Source organism: Sinohyriopsis cumingii, chromosome 10 (genome assembly GCF_028554795.1).
Source record: "Sinohyriopsis cumingii isolate HCF-2022 chromosome 10, ASM2855479v2, whole genome shotgun sequence".
Lineage (NCBI taxonomy): Eukaryota > Metazoa > Mollusca > Bivalvia > Unionida > Unionidae > Sinohyriopsis > Sinohyriopsis cumingii.
The window spans coordinates 95,299,296-95,323,378 of record NC_142970.1 but is presented as its reverse complement, the minus strand read 5'-3'; the positions used below and the strand labels follow the sequence as shown (position 1 = coordinate 95,323,378).

Here is a 24,083-nt window from a genome sequence, read left to right as displayed (position 1 = left end):
TTCATTTTTCTTAAGCTAAATTCAAAGATTACACTATGAAGAAACCCAAATAGGTGGGAGAAGAAGTAGAGATAATTTTCCCACACAACACAACCTATGAACATAATGCAGGGATGTCGCGAGTGGATGTTTGACAGGATTACATATTTAACACTGGATGAATATATGTATCAAGCGTTCAGAGGATAAAGACTTGGCTGAATGGAAGAAAAACAAACAAGCTTGCATAAATAAGACAAATACATGTGATTTTTTTCTTTCAAGCAGTATTATCTATGATAGTAGCAAAATATACCAAGCTATCATATATGTAGACCAGTACAATACAATATTGATAGATACAATAAATGGTTCAATTTATGCACACTAAGGATCATATATTATCCCCAAAATATGAATACATTTAAGATTTCTGCAACTGTGTATACAATAGACAAATACATTACAGGATAAAAATTCGGGACATTACAAATATGTAAACATGGTTTGAAGAAACATAATTTCTCAATAATGGTTGAATGGTTTACAATGCAAAAGAGAAAAAAACATACGTTACTGTCTAACCAACACGCCAAAAGAACTGCATGAAGAGAGATCATTGTCATGCCCATCATCGTTTAAATGTTATATGAATCATTTATGATGATTTTGAAATTGAGAGATAAAGTACATGTATCAACATCATAACAATCCTGGTCGTTCTTGTAAGCTTCAATGACGATGTCAGAATGTATATTCTCTCAAGAGTTTTGCTAGTAAAAGGGAGATACTTGGAGAATAAACTAGTCGATAACGCGTTAGGTCTAGAAACTGTAACAGCTTTGAAACTTACATAAGAAAACGAAAAAGAAAATGAACGAGTGCATGCGATACATGTAAGAGCAAAATATTTGAAATTAGGTTCGCGACAATAGTCACTTAGCAGGTAAGTGCAGAGGTCCAGGTCACAAAGACAGTAAATTTCAGAGACGCAAAATATAACCCACGATTTATTCAGAAATTGTGATCCTATGACAGGCATATTTATGATGACGCTTATGAAACATGATCCGGAAATATTATAATAATCATACAAAACAATGACGAAAACTATGCTTCGTTCAGCACGTATTTCATAGTTTATTTATTTCATGAAGTATGATAAGTTCCTTATGAAATGCGATAGTTCCTATCGGTTAAATGAGCCATGTCTTAAGAACAGCTTGTTAGACAAAACTAAACTTTGACCAATAGTCAGCCGCATTAGCAGAACTGTAGTAAATGCTGCTCAGTATGTTACACAATGCTTGATGCTGTTAGGTTTGTTGGGTATTTTAGATTGCGATGCGTGACGTGTCTGACAGGCAATAGGAGTAGGGAAGGGTGATTTTTACTGATATCATGGGTACTTTATTTACTTTCTGATCAACACCTTTCTGCTTAACATCTTTCCGGACTTCTTTCTTTTGTACAGCTAATAGATATGGTATCTAATTCGTCCTGAGCCAACATAGCTTTCATCATCGCTTCTCGCTTTCGAGCAGAAGATGTGAACAGGGCTGCCACAATGGGTAGAAAAGGTATTGACCAGAGAGGTTTTGAAATTCTTCTAGCTCTACCTTTTCTCTTTTTCCATTCTATCTCCTTGGCAGTAATAATCATTATCTTGGTTTATGCTCTCACTTTCTTTCTTTCTTTCTTTGGTTTTTATGACATTCTTGAAATCGGAGAGTAGGTTTAACAATTTCGTCTAAAGTGTTATGGTAAAATAGTTCACGGCGTTGCACTATAATTGTCCGTATCGTTTTAACCTCTCTGCAGCATTTGGTTTATGAGTAACTGAAGTATCCGTTGTTGGTACCAACAGCAGGGTTCCATTCACCACATGTAAAGAACTAAAATTAATTTCTCCCTTCATTAAAGCCCAGTTTATAGGTGTGTTGTCATTCCAAAAAGATGTGTCCTTTTAATGTTAGCCTCACAATTCACTGTCAAAGTAGTACACTGTGCAACTTTCCATTTAGACAAACATTATAAACCTTTTAACATTCCTGTTCTGTTTTGTGCTTTAGTCTTTGGGACTGCGACCTTTTCGGCTACAGAGGCAACAGCCAGATCGTAAGAAAACGTTGACCACAGGGATGAAGTAAAAATGTCCTTTAAGATGTTTCCGTTTTTTCATTAAATGGGAACAATTTGATTTAAATTAAGTTTAAATTGCATCATCACTAACGGAGGAGATCAGCAGACGGTAGCAGATACTTGTAGTTGTCTGCAGTTTCCATGTACTGCCTTTTATTGAGGGCGAATTAGTTATTATTCTCATTTTCTTTTGTAACAAAGGACAACTTGCTACTCTCTGCTTTTCTTCTGGGTTTCGAGGATTTTGTGCGTCTTTCTTCTCTAGCTACGATATTAGAGTCCCATCCTAGAAGTGTTGAATAATCACACCACACCCCCAAGAGGTGTGTATAAATAATGAGGGGTAAACATGTCTTTTCATTCTCGACATATGATCAGTCTCTGAGAATCTATTAAGCTTACAGCTGTTCTCAGATATAATTTAGACCAATTATTCAAATTATTCAATGAGAAATACATAATGCTAATTGACATTTGGACTAAAATAATAATTTGGAACTATTGTGAATTCTTTGAAAGGCATTTTGAATTACAATCTTAATATATCAAGACAGTAAAGTCTATTCGTGATTCAAGACTACTAACATATCAAGACATTCAAGACTATTGGAATTAATTTGGGTAATTCTATATTCCTGTTCATTGTTATAGGACATTTAGAATTATTTGGTATTTATATCACATAGCGTGTCTTCTGAATTTTAATGTTTGTATTCTCGAGAAATAGATTGTTTGTTGACTGTTAATTCATTTGTTGGTTTCATTTCTTTCTGTTACATTTTTGAGACCTAGAGTCGTAATTCAGTATGCAGAAGCAATATAGCAAGACCAGTCAAGCATTGTACGCGTTGGTGTTGTTTACTTTCAGTAGTTACTTTGCTACATAATATGACTGAAAAATTGTTAAAGCTACTTTAAACACATCCCCCAAAACACACACGCACACTGTTACATTGTTTACTTTTATAAATCTGGTCACAATCATATTATATTAAACTAACTACTGTATAAAATATTTATATATTCTACATTTTGCATCCTTTTAACATAATTTCGTCTTTGTTAGTTTTAGTATAAATATTAACATCTGCATTACTTTTCTATTTTATACCCACATTGTGTCAACGAACAAAGACCATTTCATTCTTAGTTTTGAGTGTATATTTCTCTTAGCTCATTCTATTATTGACCCAGGCTTTGGACAGTGTGATTTGGTGAATATATTTCAGACAATGGCTCAGTTCAGTTGCTTAATATTTCGCAACGCGGAGATAGCACATAAACTCGCTTTCTGAAGCTAGCAATTAATCATAAGGCATCCACATCCTTCGAGAACACCGTACACATCAGTTGTGAGTTTGTCAAACCACAAAAGTCTCTTTGTAATAAATTGAAATCTACTTTGAAAAGTAGCGTCAGTACATACACTAGTTAGCAGAAAGATAGAATAACGATTCTGAAAGAAAATAACTACGACATAATGAAAACCATTCTCTGTTTCAGTCTGCTTTGCTGCTGAAGATATTGTTGCAATTTCAGTTGGAACCACTGTACCAGCCGTTGCTACAATTATTGGAGCGATAATTACTACCTGGTGCTGTTGCTGCTATTGCATGCCTGTTTCTTAGTATATAATATAAAAGTCAAATAACTGGTACTGAGAAGCAGAAAAGACAGTATGCAAACTTTTGAACACGATCAAACACAAAGCTAATGAAATATATTTGCTGATAGGACACTTAAAAACAATTAGAAACATAAGGAATGCAAGAATAATGAAATGTGCATTATGTATCGATCATGATGACTAGCTTGTATCAATGGGATAAAATAGTGTAAGGATACAAACCAAAACAGTTTGCAACAATCTGCCGTTGTTAGACCATTTCCGAGAGCAACCTCATATAACTAATGTACCACAGTGAAACAAGTATCATACCATATACTACATTCGTGTTCGTTTATATAGAGTTAATTATTAAAGACCGAAGTCATGTATTACATGTTTTAGCTAAACTTGATTACACGACATAATTAATAACAATGTGCTCATTTTCTTCAGTGATGGGGTAACTCAGTTATCAAGATATGATAAAGATAAAAACGAAATCTATATGTCGAAAACTGCACAATGTCTCTCTTTCCTTTCTGACTCTGAACCGATTATTAATGTAGGAAAGCAAAGATGATATATTAGAACTACATTTCCACCAATCAGATCAGTTCTCTTCGTAGCGTTGGGAAATCTAAGTAATGCTAAAGAAAAATAGCTTCATAGGGATGCCCAACAGGAAATCCCTTAATTTACAGACATTTTACTATTACAAATAGTTTTTGTTACTAATGTTTTCAGGATAACTCGAGATAGCGATAAAGACATAATGATAGCGGAAGGTCCATGATTATGATTATTTTGTGAGCTGTTAAGGCTGAACTTATTTAGTGTTTGCTAAGTAACACATTTATATAAATATTCTGTATTTAAGGTCCCCTAAAACCTCATTATATTTACAGCCTCTGCGGTGAAGGAAATTGAAGATTTTGAAAAAAGATTTTAGGTCTGTATTAGTTATGTTGCTGTAAAACATTACTTTATTTGGATGCCTATCTCATTTGTGTCACAGAGAAGTACAGCGGGACCACATGGAACAAAATGCTAATGGACAACATGCAATGGCTTTACATAACAGAGAGGAAACCAATGGTGCTGTGTTCATCGCCAACAGTAACTGTAATATGAATTACAACATCATTATTCCGTCAAGCGCCACTGGCACTACCTTCGAAGCGTTAAAACAGATCATGGATAGGAACGGCGACAGCAATAACAAGTCTTCTGTCACATATAGTAAATGTTAACAATAGTTTGCAATAGCTAAACAGCTTACCAATACACGTGAATATGTAAACATGCCTTTGAATAAGATTTATTTATACATCAGAACTATTAACAAAAAAATTATAAGAATCACTAATTGTAAATAGTTTACGATGTGATCGGTTCATGTATAATCATTTCTCGACGATGTTGAGCAGAGTACGCATATCGCTGGGGGTTTGAGTAAGAACAATGGACGTTAAGTTGTTTGAGAATGCATGTAAATGTGAGTATTAGTGTATACGTGTTTGTGTATGTGAAACAAAGAAGGAATAGGACCTATCTATATTTCCTGAACACCGTTTGGATTGTTGTTTTTAAATTCATCTAACGGTGCAGAAAACGATAGATAGTTATTAGATAATTGACTATAGTTATTACTGTTTATGAGACTGAATTATAATGAAACAAATAAATGCCAACGACACAAGAAATAAACATTACACATTGTAATCTTATATAAATTACTACAACTAATTACTGAATATTTAGCTATGGACCATCTGATTATTTTAAATCATTGTAGTAGTATATTAGGTGGGGAATACAAAATAGAGTACTTATAAATTTTAGACGCACCCGTTGGCTTGTAAATAAATGTATATTTGCATTACTAACGTCATACAGTTCAATCCATGTGTTGGAGTTAGTAACTAAATACTTACTTTTTATTATATCAAGTATTGGTTTCTAACTGACAATATAGTATCTGAATTCTTGGTATCAATCCATATTATAAAGTGCATACCAGGGGGCTCCCTTGCTTTACAGCACAATGCTCACAATATGCCACAGATCTAATGTTTTTACAAGGTTGAAACACATTTATCAAACTGTAGTAAATAGAAAAATATGTGATTTGAACGCCAGTCTAATGCAGAAATTATATTTAGTTTCTTAATATCTTGATATTGAGTTCTATGGTCCAATCCTTTTAACCATAACTTAAAAGCAGCTTTGATATATAAATTGTCTTGTATATTGTCTTTTTACATTTTAGTTTCTCCATCATTTGTTGGTACTTTGACAAATTACTCCGTTCTTTTGTAAGCCTTTTTGTCTTTGCTGTATCAAACACCCTATATTGATAAAGACCAAGGAAAACGATAAAGAGCACACTTATATTACCTCTAATGATGTCATTTCACCAGCATCAAATTGATATCTAAATGCCTTGTGAATACAAAATTGTTCCATATTTTTATTGCTTGATTGCTTCCAAACCCACGTGAAGTTTTAACCAGTCATTTATTGAGACTAGTTCCATATTCAACAACTTTTGAGCATGCTATGCTTGTTATAGTCCATATTTGCAAAACATAATTAGCAATCAACCATTCTAATGTTGTTTCAACAAAAAATGCATTAAGTTTTATCTTCATAAGATCGTAGCACAGATTCAATTACCAGAAAATTTTGTATTTTCGAGAATTTTTATCCAGTAGTTTCTTACAACCTAACGACTTTCTTAAAATAGTTGGAAATTAACGTGCCGTTCTGAGTAATAACTCACGATAAATGCTATAACGGACTTACTTATGAAATACTGAATATTGAAGCAATGCTTCCAGCCAAATTTACTGCGAATTTGCAGTGTAACAAGATTTTGGTGACATTGCTAGATTAAGCACGATTTTGACCTATTTTGGAGAGATACTGACCGTACACCGGCGTGGTGTAAGCACTTGACATATTATCCTGGGGGTGGGGGTTTAAGTGAGGGCAAGGACTGATGAAATAAAGATTGATCGCTAAGCTAACTTACAGATGGAGAAATAAAGGTAACGGATCTTGGTAGTTGTTACTCAGCGTGAATATTTATGTACGCATTTATTTTTGTTTATTTTGTTTGGATGCGACATTGCGTTCTAGTGTAACTAAACTTGTATGTATTTTATTTAGTATTCAGCAAGAAATTCTGCCATCTCTCGAACTTAATTATGTTGCCCCCTCCTAATAAATAGGGGTTGCATGATAAGGATTTTGGTTCCGACCACCGCCAAGCAGGTGCGGCGATTGCTTGAGAGGTTGCTACGCCACTGATTGTATTATATCTTTATCTTAACCATATTTAAGCTCATAAATACACAATACTTTTAGCTATGATACCCTGTATAAAATGTACAGTGTCATGCTTATTTCTTAATAAAAAAAATGGCAAGCTTCCATGCAAGAAATCGTGATCTTGTTTTGTTTTTCCAGCGATATGTGTCAGCTATGCACAAAGCAAAAAATGTGCTTTTGTTCCTTCCTGAAGAGATAATGGGTTTATTTTGGCATAGGAATACATCAATTCGGCCAGGCCGAGACATAGTCACGGAAACCATGATGGTTACAATGCGGAATAATTAACCAGTTACAGCTTCGATAAGAAATAAATAACCAATAATTTATTCACGAATTTGAACTTTTCGCTTCGAGTTGGTTACTTATTCCATATTCACATCAAGCTGAGTACTTATTCCTTCTTCATATCGACTTGGTTACTTGTTCCCAATTCAGTAAGGAATATACACTTACCTTTCACCGATTACGAAAATGCTACATCAAATATTAACATTCTTCAAGACATTTATAACTATTATTTAAACCCATTTGTAGAAAGGTTTCTTTTGGTACTAGTTCAATAAAACTGATTTAGAGAGATTACCGATTATGTTAGAATTCTACATTACGTGAACCCTTCCATAAAGTTTTTATTTATTTAAAATCCCTCTTGGTAGTTTATAGTGTGGAAACTTCTCTAACAGTAGGAAACATTGACAGAAAATTCATTGGGTGATTTCAAGAAATAGGTATATAATTATACATGAGCTATAAGAATGCTCATAAAGGAGATTACCATAAAAGATTACATATGGAATAAACCTTGATAAAAGGAATTTGAAACTGATTCGTCATTCAGAATTTATCTCTAGAAATACTTTGAATGTACAAAAGATGTCTTGACAAAGTGGTAGAGAAGAAACAGAAATAACCGTATCATTATAGGAATCGTTTATGTTCAGGAGGTGGATATGGGAATGATTTGCACCAAATGAACCCCTGCTTAGAGAGCAATTGGATTTCAAACCTTCTTTGACAGTTTAAAATGATTTTGACATAGATCTTTCTTTGAAAGTTTGTATATATGAATATATTTCAGTATTATAAGAATTATTGAAGAAATTCCTTGAGAGCAATCTGATAAATATGATGGTCTTTATGGATACCGGAAGCATTAAACTTATCTTTGGATAGATTATAGCCGAACTTTATTACGGGTGAAACCCTATTTAGAGAATCTGTGTCAGCATTTGTTTAAGAATTCCAAGTTAGGGATCTGTTCCAACATCTTTAAAAGTTATAAGAAACGTCGACGAGAAGATTTTGATATAATGGGTGCTAAATATGTAGGTTGGGGTATTACACAGGCCGTAAGGGGATGAAATCTTACCTATACACATGGACCCTACCATCATCTAATGAAAGAAATTCGACATATACCCTTCTATGAAATTTTATCCCTAGGGATAATTTCTACTCACGAAAGGAGTCTTGATGAATATCGTCACGAGAAATGAACTATATAAGATGCAAATGTATGGGTACCGTATAAGAAATGCAGGTATAATGCTGATCGATTCAATCAATACTTTGAACAAAAAGAAACCCTTCTTTGAACAGTTTTATCTTAATGCTTCTTCGAGAGTTTCTATTAGGTGACCTTTTCCAACAGTAGGAAATCTTCAAAGAAAATTCGATGAGCCTATTTCGAGCAAATGTTAGCTGCCTGTATAGTAGGTTTAAGAAAGCCCATAAGGAGAGTCGTTCTTGATGAAAAAGAAAGAACACGCACAGTCTGGATCATAAAAAGTCTAGAAGCCATCCTACACTGTGCGGAAGGGATTTTGTGGAATAGGAATAAAATATAGATCGTCTACATTGTCAACTCGCAACCAATCTGGCGTGTCCTACTTTAGATCTATGGTCTGTACAAGTTCCACAACAACGAGGACAGGGAAATATTTTGGAGCAAGCTACGTGTCAAGCGAATCGGAACTGGAAGATATATGCAGAACTATTGAAGTCATCTACACAGCAATACAGCAATAGACTATATTGCAGAAGTGCATGGAATCCAAATGCAAAACGTGTAAGCGCTATCAAACACAAATTGCTACAAGATTGTCGATGTCGAAGAAGATTAATATATCTGCCACAAATATGCAATAACTATATCCGGGACATATTCCGCATCATTCTGTTTCTGCAACCTTGCACCAGAGACTCGGAGCAAACAAATGAGCTGGAAATCCTTGTATTAGATTTCCGCTTTCTCGAGCGCGAGTTGGAACAATTGGGCGATCCTGGCACATATCCGATGCAAACTGGGTGCAACACGTACAGCACATACAAAACAGAGAGAGCGAACTATTGAGCTGGTAGCCAACATCAAGGTACCTGTGATGTCGCAGGCAAAGAAAAGGCATATCTAAGAGATATACAAAGTTCTGGCAATACAGATCCACCGGAACATTTTAAATATATTGTACCCAAACGCTCTGTCCAGTTCAAATATGAAACGGCCAGTGCGCGGCAAACAAGTCTTACAAAACTTGCTTTGGATTACTTGTAATCAGTTGTAGTAGGTTTCGAGCACAAACACGCACGCTATTATTCGAGAGCTCTTGCAAGACCTTCCACCATGCATGTTCCACACCGCCCTAGGAACGCGCCGTGGCTGGGAATCAGGGTAGTTGAACGGAACAAATGCAAAGTTGGTATTTCCATACGAGTGTACAATAGTCCAACCTAATTTCGTAGACAGAAGTGGTCCACCCTTTGTCTATCGCACGACATAGATTGGCTCCAATCCTTTTTCTAGCCAACCAAACAAGTGGTCTACAACAACAACAAAACAGAAATCCAATGGTTCCACGTGTGCACAACAGTTGTTGTAGTTGGTCGTCACTCGCTGCACAGACTTTCTGAAGCATGCAATCGTCCAAGCCTTTTCCAGAAAACGGGGTGGTTGATCGTACTCGAAAACAAGGTAGAGGTCTTGCTTTACCATATCACTAGTCTGATATAGCTGACAATGTCGATTGCTCCATTGTATATATTTATATTATTTTATTGGTTTTCCACGGATCCACCAACTGGTTATATACTTCGTGAACCCTACCCATCCCCTCTGAGAAATTGTTCGGATTCTGCTTGCAGAAAAATTGTATGGAGCATAATCGAAACAGATGCATGGTAGATCCGCTCCACCTGCAATAGCCGTACCAATTCCGTAGACAAATCCAGGTGTTCCAAGTGTGCAAAATAGTCTCTACAGTTTGTTTTTGGAAACCGGGATGGTTGGTTGTACTCTACAACAAGGTCAAGAGGCGTTATGAATAATGAGGCCTGAGGAAAGCAAAATCATCTCAGCCTTACGACTTTCTTTTTTTAGCAAAGCTGGTCCCTGACACTGCTGTACCATGGATAACACTTTTGAACTGATGCTCTGCAGCGACATTTTGTAAAGCAATAAACGCGCGTACTTATCAAGTTGTACTGCTGTAGTAGGTAACGAAGTTGTTAGGTTTTCTTGAATTTCATGCATTAGATGGGTTATATTTATCATACGGAGGTTTCTTTTCGCAGCAGACATAGATGGGGGTTATAGTCTGATACGTTGAGATGGCATATGACGCTAAGATGATCTGATGCAAGTTCATGAGACACCAATGAAGACTGCAAATATTATCATCAGGTCTATGAAGAATCCAGTATTACATGTGACAATGTTTACGGGTGGGTTGGCTAACTGACTGTTTGATGTTGAAAATGTTAATAGAAGCTTCTTTTTTTCGACTAGAAGGACGGCGGTAGAGGTAGAAAAGATGGACTGACCTTTGTTTCATTGTCAACCTTGTTAGGACTAGTTCAAAAGATGAATTTTCGAAATTGAAACTTGTAGTATTGTAAAGACGGTGAAGTACAGATCTTCGCGATAATAGCAATTCCATCTCAGCCGGAATGGCGTCGGAACGCCTTGATGGAGTAACACTTGGGCTCAACTCATGCTTTTTTAGCCATGTTTCTGTTACGAAAAAAAGACGTCGATATCATGGCCGTTGATAAAGTTAACTATTTCCGTGCGTATTGCCAGGGATACTACTGATCGGGCGCTGGATAATGAAATGTGCAGTGGATGATCTGACTTGGAGGTTCACGATTTAAGAGGAAGCTGAATTAAGTTTTCCTAATTAACGGTCGAGTTTTCAAATTTCTGTGAAGGAAAGACGACATAGAGATAACTGTTATTTTGCCGACGGGCTTTAAAACTGCGTTTCTTTTTTCGCTGCTGTTTATATTTAAGTAAAGATGAATGTAATCCCAGGCATAAAAGGGTCGATTGTCGAGTATAACATGATGACGTCATGGTCATAGCAAAGGACGGATGTAGTGAGGCAAAACGACTGAGAAAATCTTTGATAGTTCCCTTTTTCAAAATAAGTAAATGAAGAAACACATTCCAACCGAACAGCCAATACATTGTGAACTCACTAGTGCAGATGAATACTACCAACAAACACATGTAATGAAAAAGTGGCACAAAATTCCAGAAGCTACCTCAAGCCTGCTAAGCGATGGAAGCCATTTTGAATTTGTTTTCACACATGTACACACAAGATGACAGACATACATATTTTATAATGAAGTACCTCTCTCCCTTCTTCTCTCCATGTTTCACACGCATACACAGACATACATACATTAGAATATAGATTATGTTTTGGTCTCCACATAGATTTTACCCTGCATTCTTCATGTCTTCACGTGCCTTCTAATAAAATCTTCGAAACTGTTGAAGGAATCCGCAAAAAGTATATGTTCGATATTTAAGAATTTCAGTATGAACGACCCTAGAAAATACACATGGAATTTCTGGAATAAATGGAACGTGTAAAATATTCGCATCTATTGTGAATAAACGGTTGTATTGGTGGGCGGAATTCAATAGCTTATTCGACGCGTATCTGGTTGGTTTATTAAATCTCTCTCAAAGTATATGAGTTGGCACAAAAATCTATACCGCGATAAAACAGTCCTTTAGCTTTGGGCCGACGCTGCGATTTCAACCCAAACAAACATAAACTCTGATACCCTCTCTCTCTCTGTCTCTGTCTCTCTCTCTCTCTCTCTCTGATACACACCTATGATAAAACAAATCTCTCCTATTTGAAGGGTGACTTATCTATCTGTATATTGCACCCACCTACCCTTGTATAGCTCTTTCTCTTAAAATTCTATCAAAAATGTACAACTCATAACTGCAATTTCTTTTTATGCCGATATATTATTCGAGCAAAATAAACAAGGCAGCCATTTTAGTGCAAAAGTAAGATAAACGACTGTGAGAAATAAAACAGAAAAAAGTAATAAAGTACCCCATTTCCTTTTTTATCACGATATTGGTGGGCTGTTTTAACTAAGATATGAGCCATGAATTATATTAGGGTTGCAGATTAGAACGTCCGCCTTGGATGAGGGAGGTCGCGGGTTCGAACCCCGGCCGAGTCATACAAAAGACTTATAAAAATGGTGCTAACAGATGCCTCGCTTGGCGCTCAGTATTAAGAGGTTAGTATTAGGACTGGTCGGCATGGTGTCGGGATAATGTGACTAGGTGGGACATCTTGCTACATGTCTGTCATAAACAGCCACACTGCAGACATCGTAGCGATATGACTGAAAAATTGTTAAAGCTACATTAAGAATCCAAATCACACACACACACACACACACACACACACACACACACACACACACGCACACACTGTTAGAGTTGCAATAGACTGGTCGTGTCCTAAATGTAGGTTCAGTATGTGTTTATGAGGCTACCACATTGTGACAATATTTCAGCCTCACGCAAAAGCAGAACAGCTTAATATTAAAACTACTCAACTTGTTTTGAAAGACAATAGTATGAACCATAGAGCTTGTAATTGCCAGCTGCAAGGCATGGTAATCTGAAACAAAACAACCATTATATCACTTAACAACTTCGTTGCGTACTTCGTTGAAGTACACGTAGTTCGCCGGAAACGCTAGCTCTGTATGTTTACATGTGCACATGCGGTGTCTCCAAGTATCATCTAAACCATCAACTCAGCCGATAACTATTATTTCTTCTCTTAGTCAGCAGAAATATTTACAATGTCCGATCTTCTGTATTCTTTATAAATCCACTTATAAGTTAATTCACGCTTAAATATGAATGTGTCATGAGTGGCCGCTTTCTCTGCCATGTTTGTCTTCTTTCATTTCTGAGAGCTCTTAGCCTCTCGTTTTTTTTTTTTCTTCATGCTATTTTGTTCATTCTAGGCTAGCTTTCGTTATTCTGTAACCAAATGATTGATAATCAATAGTTTGTTTTTGCGAATGTTTCATTCTGTCGACAGTCATATATATATATATATATATATATATATATATATATATATATATATATATATATATATATATATATATATATATGCATTTCAATTTGTGTGTGTATAACAGTGAATATCAATAGATATCAATTTTTTAAAAATAATTTGGAAATAAAAACGCAACTCATCCACAATGATATTTGATGATGTGTTTAATCTAAATGAATCATTCTATAAAAAAAAGAAATAAAAAGAGATGAAGAAAAAAATGTCAAACATATAGCACCCTGGAACATAGAAAATAGAAAACAAAAACAATTATGACACATAATTTTGAGCAGATACTACTTGTGTTATTTTGCTCAGACTTGAAAACCGCGAACACTTATTGCCTGTACTGTATGTTTGAAATCAGCTGTCATATAAAATACCATGGATGTTAAAACCGAAAATGATAAGAACGGTCAAGGCTCTCTATCTCTCCTTTACAGACCACAAATGTGGCTGCTGATGACGTCATTCGGGAACTATCTGTGAATTCAACAACTTGTATCGTTTTTGTTCAACGCAACTCTTATTTCCCTACAGTGCATTTTTTTTAAAAATTTTTTTATATAGAGCTCGACCCACTGCACTATGGGAAGACATATTGCAGCAAAGCAAGAGAATACACAAATGAGCTCTCCTAAATAGTGCACGAAAACTAGCCCTGAGATATTTACACATGTAACAAAAATATACTTTTTTGTCACCAGTTGATATTATTAAAGGATAATTAGAACATCATAATGAAAATATAAACAACAGAATGCACAATGCCTGTTAGTAACCAAATACAAAATGTGTAAATACAATGTTTTGCTGTCTTACGAAAAAATCAATGTTACTAGTACAATTGACTCATAAGGGGCACCAGGTTATGTTTTAGTTATTTTGTAAGTGATTTAAAATACAGCTGCGCATGGCAGTTTGTTCATTTAAATCATGTCAATCATCCAGCTTGATTCACCTAGTGTAAATAACGGTAAATACTGTGTATATTTGTCATCAGTGTCCAGGGGACATTTTTCAATGGTACTTTAGCAGGGTGAATTGAAATTCCGGTTTACCTGCTCCATTCACTATGCTTAGCCTGGTGAAATGGAATAAAAAAGGGTTGGAAATTCACATTCACCCAGCTGAAAGTCCCATGTAACTATCAAACAGATCACCGTGTTCAAACAAACAATAAACTATATCCTCGATGCACATTAAATAAAGTATACCTGTAAATGAATACCGTATTCAAAATTAGGGAAAAAATTAATATCTGTAAATGAGGTTAGCGATAATACAAAACAAGGAAGTAAATACATATGTATTTTCTTTAAAACATGAAAACGCTATTTATGACATTGACGATGACATCTTCAATATTGTACCGCTAACAGCTCTATTTCTAAGAAAATTTGCCGCTGGACCACTCGTACATGCGCGTCGAAACTTGAGCTCTGTCGCATGTATGGACCTTTTAGGGCAGATCATTGTTAGCTTGTATACAATTAACGCAATTTAAAGCAAATTAAGTAAAATTCAAACCAACAATGTTAGCATTAACTTATATTAGATTACATCTGGCCTTTGAATTTTCTTTGTATAGCCGTTCCTGGTAATGGAATCAAACTTTTGATTTACTTCATTATAATACCTTTGTCAACAAATACTTAGTTTATCCTCTGCTTGTATATCATTCTTATTTACATGAAAATATCAGAGGGTGTATCATACAGAAGATGTTGTTCATTCATCTCTCTAACGTACGTGCCTGCTATAAAGAAATGGTGTATCGTACACGCGACTCGATCAGTAGCTGTAGTGTTCCCTGATAATTTTATTAATTATATACTATGTATTTTCTGAGGTGGTAGCGAAGGTTCATTTTAATCAAATAGGTTAAGCATTCTATTTGTAAATGAATAACCGAAGAAACTCACAAGTGCCTCTTTGCATTATACAATGACATATTACCAATTTAGCCACTACATTATCATTCTGTCACACTGGTTCTATGCTAAGAGTTATAATGGAACGTTCTTGCAATTATTAGTTATGAAATCATTTTAAAATTAACCATTCTGTGGAAAATAATACAATAACATGACCCATGATTTTCAACTGTCAACTTTTGTAGACAGTATTAATGACTTTATAGTCGAATTAGACCAAATTTCTTCAGGCTTGTTCACCAATACTCAGATATATTAAGAATTGTTATTTGAATAATATCTAATGCAAAACAAGAAATTCCAGGGATGTTAAGTCTACCTTCTTTGACTGCCTGACATCGCGACATTAATATTTTCGCATTCAAATTATTTTGACCATGCATAAAAGTTAGAAGGATTGTTGGATAGAGATGTTCGGAGATGAAAGGAGATAATTTCAGGGTTCTAACGTAAAAATCATGGCAGAAGAGTTTGGAAAATATAACCAAGGAAAATGAAAGAAAAAATATATACAAACTTTATTCAATATCGACGCCTTGAACGCCCTCGTTAGCGATATGAGTGATACGTGTCTCTCGCGCATTGCGGATAAACGTTAGCAAGCGTTGATATTTTTATTCTAATGTACTAGAAAATATAATATTCTCTTAAAGTAAAAAGCTTAAGCTATTACATCTATTATTAAATTAATAGGATTAACTTTCAAAACTTTTGAATAACTGACGTAGTTTAATGAAAAAAAAACGAAACATTAATTCACAGGATTTTGTTGGAATCTAAGCGATCGACAAAACTAAAACAAATTATTACAGTGAAATAAGGGATTAGATTCCATAAATGAACACTAAACGACTGTACTCCTCGTGACGCATACACATATCCATGGAAACCTCTTATACATGTAAAGACAGACATGCCTATCCCTGCACTTCAGGTATATATTTGAAAACATGCATTTCCTGAAATATACACTATCCTTATTTCAAGACGTTTGTTGAAATAAAATATCAGAATTTTGTTCGTAATATTTCTATTGGCTTTCATGAATGCTAAATTAGCAAGCTGAATCCACAAAATGTCTTTCCATTTAGCTATTATTCAAGAAATAGCCTCAAAAATGGGCCACATGAAAAAATGTAAAATCTTCTATCTACAACAACCACATCGTCAGCCTGCAAGCTTGATTATAAATCTGTGATTGGCGTCGGAAAACAACAAAAATAAGGAGCGACTGGAACCTTTTAATAACAAAAGCTTATTGCGCATGTGCTCTAACCACTGATATAGTCCAACGAATTTCAAATACAGAACTATAATCGATTTGCATTCATAAGAGATGATCAAAAGAATTCAGAAATAACCCTCTTTAAGTCGATTGCGGAAGAAATGTCCAAAATGTCTAATACGAAAATCTTATTACACATCTGCACCAAATAAATACCAAGTCTTTCAAGTTTCATTACAATCTCAGGCAAACAGCAGACATACGGACAGGTGCACGTGATCAATGCCAATACACCTGCTATTCGCATTCGCTTGATATAATTAATATTATCATTCCTCAGACAATAATATCAGAGCAATTATCATGCCCACAAGTTGCGACAATATAGAGTTCATGAGAACCACATATCTTTTGGACAATTCGGATCTGTTTACTTGTGTTATCTTTATCTTCTGTTAGCAGCTGTAATCTAAATCTGAATGCTAAGGGCCGGAGTAATAAACGTTAACACTAATCTAACACTGCTTGATGTTCTTCGGACATAAGCCCTACGAGTGTATCTAATGATATAGTAATATTAATATTCAGTAAAGAGTATGTCATAGCATCAGCCAAAGGCAAAATATCAATCAAATCAACTTATTTAACTTTCACACGTCCCGATAAAACATTTCTTGATTTTGCAAACTAAGCTAACACAAACGTTAAACACAGTGTCTATAATGGAAATACCATACACAAAGTAAATCATCATCTACGGCGTCTTTAATAACAGTATGTAAACTTTATCATTCCCTCCTTGTTTCAATCTACTAAATATCCATTTGATTTATTATCTTGCTGACTTCCATGTACATAGCATAAGGGACAGGAATAGTCATTATGTGCAAAGTGATGAGTCTGTATATTCTTACTGAACTCAAGGTGCACATTTACAGCTTGATACAGCTACATGTTTATGCAGCATGACGAAGCCGGTGTTCTGAAACAGTGGTATTCCCTATGAGCACTGCAGGATAGGTTCTAAAAAATACCTGATTATTTATGATCGACCCTTGACGCATGTCATGTGCAGCAATTATCCTGTTCAGAGTGGTTCCAAACACTGATCTTTTGGCGAATCTGCTGTACAATGATCTGGAGTTCTCTTGCTGTTGTCCACATAATGGAGCATAGAAGGATACCTTTCCACCAAATACTCGATTATTTCCGACTGACCTTTAGTGTGTGCTCTGTGCAACAGCGTTTCATCGTCAGAGGTTGTACACCACGGGTCTGTGCCATGATCCAATAGATAGCTCAAGACAGCGACAGTGCCATTTTCTGCTGCACAATGCGCCGGTGTTCTCTTACTGTTGTCCACCTCACTGATCATGATAGGATACTTTTCTACTAAATATTTGGTCATTTCCAAGTGACCCTTAGTGCATGCCCTGTGCAACACTGTCTCGCCCTTACAGGTTTTACACCACGGATCTGTGTGAAGATCAATTAAATAGCTTAAGAGAGCAACATTGCCACTTTCTGCTGCACGATGAGCCAGTGTTCTGTTACTGCTATCCACCTCACGCAGCATAGCAGGATACTTTTCTACCACATACTTGGTTATTTCCAGCTGTCCCTTAGTGCATGCCCTGTGCAACACTGTCTCGCCCTTACAGGTTTTACACCACGGGTCTGTGCGAAGATCAATTAAATAGCTTAAGAGAGCAACAGTGCCACTTTCTGCTGCACGATGAGCCGGTGTTCTGTTACTGCTATCCACCTCATGCAGCATAGCAGGATACTTTTCTACCAAATACTTGGTCATTTCCAGCTGTCCCTTAGTGCATGCTCTGTGCAACAGCGTCTCCTTTTTAGAGGTTTTACACAAGGGGTCAATGCCATGATCAATTAGATAGCTTAATACAGCGACAATGCCGCTTTCTGCTGCACGATGCGCCGGTGTTCGTTTACTGTTGTCCACTTCATGAATCATTTCAGGATAAGTTTCTACTAGATATGCAGTCATTTGTAAATCACCATTAATGCATGCCCTGTGCAACAAAGTTTCTTTCTCAGAGGTTCTACACCACTGATTTTTGCCACTATCAATTAGATACTGTAATAAGGAAACATTGCCGCCTTCTGCAGCATGATGAGCCGGTGTGCTGTTACTGTCGTCCACCTGAAGGAGCATTCCAGGATATTCCTTTAGTAAATATTTAGCAATTTCTAAGTGGCCATTAATGCAAGCTTTGTGCAATAAAGTCTCGCCCTCGGCGGTTCTGCACCCCGGATCTGTGCCATGTTCAATTAGGTAACTCAATAGGACGACATTACCGCTTTCTGCAGCATGATGCGCCACTGTGCTCTTAGTGTCATCCACAGTACGGAGCATTAAAGGATAATTTTCTACTAAGTATTTGGTCATTTCTAATTGACCGTTAATGCATGCACTGTGCAGCAACGTCTCTTCTTCAGAGTTTTTACAAAACGGATCTATGCCACGTTCAATTAGATACTGTAATACGACGAAATTGTCGCTTTCTGCAGCATGGTGTGCCGGTGTGTTTTTACTGTCGTCCACCTCACGGAGCATGCCAGGATACTTTTCTACCAAGTACATGGTCATTTCTAACTGACCATTAATGCATGCACTGTGCAATAATGTCTCTTTGTCAGCGTTTTTACACCAAGGATCTGTTCCACATTCTGTAAGATATTTTAAGACGGAGACATTGCCGCTTTCTGCAGCATGGTGTGCCGGTGTGTTCTTACTGTCGTCCACCTCACCAAGCATGTCAGGATAATTTTCTACCAAATATTTCACCATTTCCAAATGACCCCTAATGCATGCTCTGTGCAGCAACGTCTCTTTATCAGCGTTTATACACTTCGGATCTGTGCCACTTTTAATTATATACCTTAATACAGCAAGATTGCCGCTTTCTACCGCATGATGAGCGGGTGTTCTCTTATTGTTGTCCCTCTCCTGGAGCATTGTCGGAAACATTTTTACTAAATACTTGGTTATTTCTAACTGACCCTTAAAGCATGCTCTGTGCAGCAAAGTCTCTTTCTTAGAAGTTGTACACCGAGGATCTGTGCCACTATCAATTAGATACTTTAATAAGGAAATATTGCCGCTTTCTGCAGCATAATGAGCCGGTGTTCTCTTACTGTTGTTCATCTCGTCGAGCATTTTAGGATAAGTTTCTATCAAATATTTGGTCATTTCTAGGCCACCTCCTAGGCATGACATGTGGAGTAATTCTTGCTGAGCTTTTGTTGTCTGAATCAGATATGTTATGTCATTTTTCACATTTTCATTTGTATTCTGATCACCCTTTAACGACTTCTTCATTATATCATAAATTGTTTGAAAAATACATACATGTCCGCCATATGCGGCACACAGAAGGATCAAAAAACCCTCATCTGCTTCAATGCAGAGCATTTCGGGATATTTCTTGACGATGTATTCAACCATATCTTTCTTTCCTTGCAAACAAGCATAATGCAGAAAATTCCAACCGGTTGGATCAGTATACAAGGGATTTAAACCCAATGGTAAAAGAAATTCCAGAATCTCCACGCTTGCGCCAGCAGCAACGCAAAGGCTGACACTTCGGTTGTGATCATTCAATTCATTCAAAAGACTTGCATTTTTTGAATGTAGTAATTTGATAATATCAATTCTCCCGTAAAGGCATGCGATGTGAAGAAGGGTTTCTCCATTTTTGGACCTATAGTTAATATCAGCTCCACTTTCCAAAAGAAATTCTATTGCAGCAACAGATCCATGTCGAATGATGTTCGGAAGAATTTCGTTTGGATCTATATGATACTTTTTACATATTTTCTCAAGCAAAGATGTATCATTGTGAGCACATGACACTATGGCACTTTTTCTAAGAATCCGAGCGACTTCTGTCTTTTTATCCTCGTCAATATGGTCCAATTCGTGTAGGAGTTCATGGACAAGATCACTGTTATTAATATGTGCAGCATGCACCAGAAGCGAATTTTCATTTTGGTCAGCTAAAAAATGTATTTCTTTACACTCGGCAAGAAATGCTTTTCTAAAGCTTTTACAAGACCATACATTTGCCTCCGCCACATTTGTAAAATCCGACGGAATCCCTCCCTTCAACGCTGTTATAAATCTGTTGATCAGAATCGGTTGGCAAGTCGGTTTTAAAGTAAGTGTATTGTCTTCCTTTGTTGTCTCTAGAGATTTGGAATCATAACTAATTGTGCAACGTTTGCAAATAAGTTGCAGGGAACATTCTCGCAGTGTTTGTTCAGGGAAGAATAATCCATACGAAACAAATATGGCCTCCTCGATGGAATCATGATCAAAAGAATATGAATCTTCAGTTTCATCTAATGAAAGGTATGTACCTTGCAGAGATTTGAGAGTTTTTATTACATTAATAGGCACTACCTGAAAGCCATATGACCTAAAAAGCGAAATAGCTATGTTTTCATTCCCTTTACTGTCATCTCCAAACTCTTTGATTGATTGCACGTATAATTTTCCTTTGGATAAAAGCACAAGAGTAAGGCAACAATAGGTCATGCTGTCATACTTCTGGATGTGCTCGATTTGATTTAGTATCAGTTCTCGAGGGTTAGAAAAAAGATCCAATAATCTTGGTTTTTCACGAATCATTTCTGAGGCTTTACACAGCTGGGGAAATCCTACTGGTGCTTCGTGTATTTTGCTTAAATTTGATACTTCATCGTCGTTTAAACCAAACCTTTTGAGGTAACTGTTCACAAATCGAATTCTTTCTTCAAACTGCAATGTCGTATGGTCTAAGTTCAAAATTATTTGCTTGGAAAACAGCGGACATGAACTCATAGCCACCAATATCTTTTCACAGAACAATGATTTCATGGTAAAAATTACAACGTGTTTTCCATTTTCTACAACAGCTGGCATATATGTAGATTCCTCTATCCATTTCTTTAATTCCTCTTCGTTCAAACAAATATTTCCACACATGTCATCAACAATTATACCTAGTGTGTTAGAAGAATCTACCAGGTCTGTCCACTGCTTGACACTTGTTAAAATCAGAGGCTTCATATTTGAGTATTCTGCCATGATTTTCTCCAAGAGATGATAGGCCATGTATGATTTACCTTGCCCTGATTTACCTGTTATTATCAGTCTCCTGTTTTGTCGCAGAATTTCATTTGCATTTCTATATCCTTGAGTTTCAACGAAGTGCGTCCTTGCATGCTTACTATGTTTCTCCAACATCAATTGGCTTGAGGCTGCAAAGTGTACAACACATATTTCTTCTGAGTCTATATGCCTATAGTATATAGTCCTTTCTCTTTTAAGTACCATACTCAAATCTCATTTGTTATTTAAATTGCAAACATGTGATGAGGAAAAAAAGCAAGGAACGAAATAGAGGAAAATATGTATCAGAGAGCTGCATTCAGTAAATGAATACCACGCCTAAATTTCACTTAACTATAATGTAACAGAAGTATGCATATGATGTGCATCGTGTTAGAATTATCATTAAGGGAATGTGGAAGCCGAGTGTTTAAGACTATGGATTAAAACCCTATTTGACCAATAGGCACAGCTCACAGACAAAAGTCTAATAAAGAAAGCCTTAACAAATGTCGTCAATGTTAGGAAGTAGGATTACAACAACACGTATGTATTAATTAAAACTACACTTTAGACGGTAGGGAACGAAAATATCTACTCAGAACAAACTATTATTTCCAGCGTAAACTTTTAAAGGTGATCAAAATTATGATGTTATAATCGAGTCCTTAAAACCTCAACATTCTGTTGAAATAGTAACTAAAATTGTTCACAAAACAGGAAATGTCCTTATACATAAAGCAGTTGTCATAATAATTATCCTAAAAGTTACAGATAATACCATTGTCAGTGTAACCTTACAGCATGTGCTCGGTACGGTAAGCCATACAAAGTCCAAATGCCAAAAGCAAATATTCCGGATAAGAGAATGAAACTGTTAATAGAATGAGGATATTGTATCATAAATTATTTCTGACACTTACGTAAGATCAACAGTACTCACTAGGCTTACGACGAAACAGAATAAAAACCGAATATGATTAAGTCACAACTGTAGTAAGAGTGCAATTAAATATCAATTGTGAATTATTGGGAAACTTGGCAATCGTAAATTGGCTGTAAGTACCGGTATTAATTTTCAGAAAAAAAACGTTACATGGGCAGCCGCGCTCCACTGATTTACGTCATTGAGCTCATATTTTTATTGATTGTTATTTATTATGCCTTTGTACTAAAATATACATTTTCACATTTACAAAACCTTCTTATTACTGTGGCACTTATTCTGTACGAATTAATCAAAACCTAAAGTTAATTATAAGAATTGGTAGTATCCCTTTCAAATCCTCGAAGTATAAAACCTTATTGATAATGCTTAAAACGGTTTCTATTTCGACATGGAACGTATTTTGGTATGAGCACCAACTCAGTCAAACGCAATTTATGTCTCATATTTCCGTAACAAGTTGAATATACAATTCAATTAATTTCTCTTCGAGCCATAGTCAGAACTGAAATGTTTAGAAGAGACATTTCTAGCAGGCCACCTGGTCAAATCCGTATACTGTAAGGCTACTGAAAAATCCCTAAATTTCTTCTGAATATAGCCGGAGCGAACATGGTAGATATTTAAATTTTGCAAACAGTTTAATCAGAAGGTACCCAAAGATGTGTATGTATTTAGGACGATGTCGTAAGCGATAATCCAGTGTATATGATTTGTAGCTGGGAGATTGATTAAATTGTAGTTTGTGGTCAAGCAGTCATTACTGTTGCTGGAGCCACGGAAAATAATCATAACCCAAAACATTCGTGCTTATTATTTTCAGTTCATGTCACTGATGTGTCGGCATGTTATATGCCTTTTTTCTTTTAATTATGCAAAATCAAATTCCTCATCTCATCGATATGAAATAGGATCACTTTAGATACACCGCGTTAAACGTGAGCCTAACAGTGAAAAACAAGAACTCGTTTAGGTGTGCTTATAAGTGAACTAAACTCAATTTCATTGTTGATATCAGGTACCACCATACAGAAAATGAGCTCCAAAGCATTACAATCGCTAATTCGTTATAACATCTATATTTGCTTTGTCTAATGACTACTTCGTTCATTCTCTTTTGCGATTATTATTATTATTATTATTATTATTATTATTATTATTATTATTGTGAAGTTCTTGTTACCATTATTAGTGGAATCAGGTTCATCATATCTATTTTATATAACATTCTAATTTACAGAATGTTCAATTCATACCAATTATCCTCTCTTGTTCCCTCTTGTCGACGAAGGAAGCTCTTTCTTCTTTATCTGCAAAAAATCCAAGGAAAAACATCCATATAATAAAACCCTTTATATATGAATTCAGATTATATTCCTTTCATGATATATTTTCGTT

General features: G+C 35.8%; 1 protein-coding gene and 1 long non-coding RNA gene across 2 annotated transcripts; one reads left to right on the top strand and one right to left on the bottom strand.

Moving 5' to 3' along the window:
- The first annotated feature begins 1,060 nt into the window (after positions 1–1,060).
- LOC149790606 (uncharacterized) lies at positions 1,061–7,176 on the top strand. Its single transcript, XR_016423633.1, has 2 exons — positions 1,061–1,559; positions 3,625–7,176. It is a non-coding gene; the product is annotated as an uncharacterized LOC149790606 (long non-coding RNA).
- Positions 7,177–13,602: 6,426 nt separating this feature from the next.
- Positions 13,603–24,041, bottom strand: LOC149790605 (uncharacterized). Its single transcript, XM_089972706.1, has 2 exons — positions 23,942–24,041; positions 13,603–21,888 (listed from the first exon to the last, which is right to left on the bottom strand). The coding sequence occupies exons 1-2, from the start codon at positions 24,018–24,020 to the stop codon at positions 17,708–17,710; spliced, it is 4,260 nt and encodes a 1,419-aa protein (XP_089828832.1). The 5' UTR covers positions 24,021–24,041; the 3' UTR covers positions 13,603–17,707.
- Between the last annotated feature and the right edge of the window lie 42 nt (positions 24,042–24,083).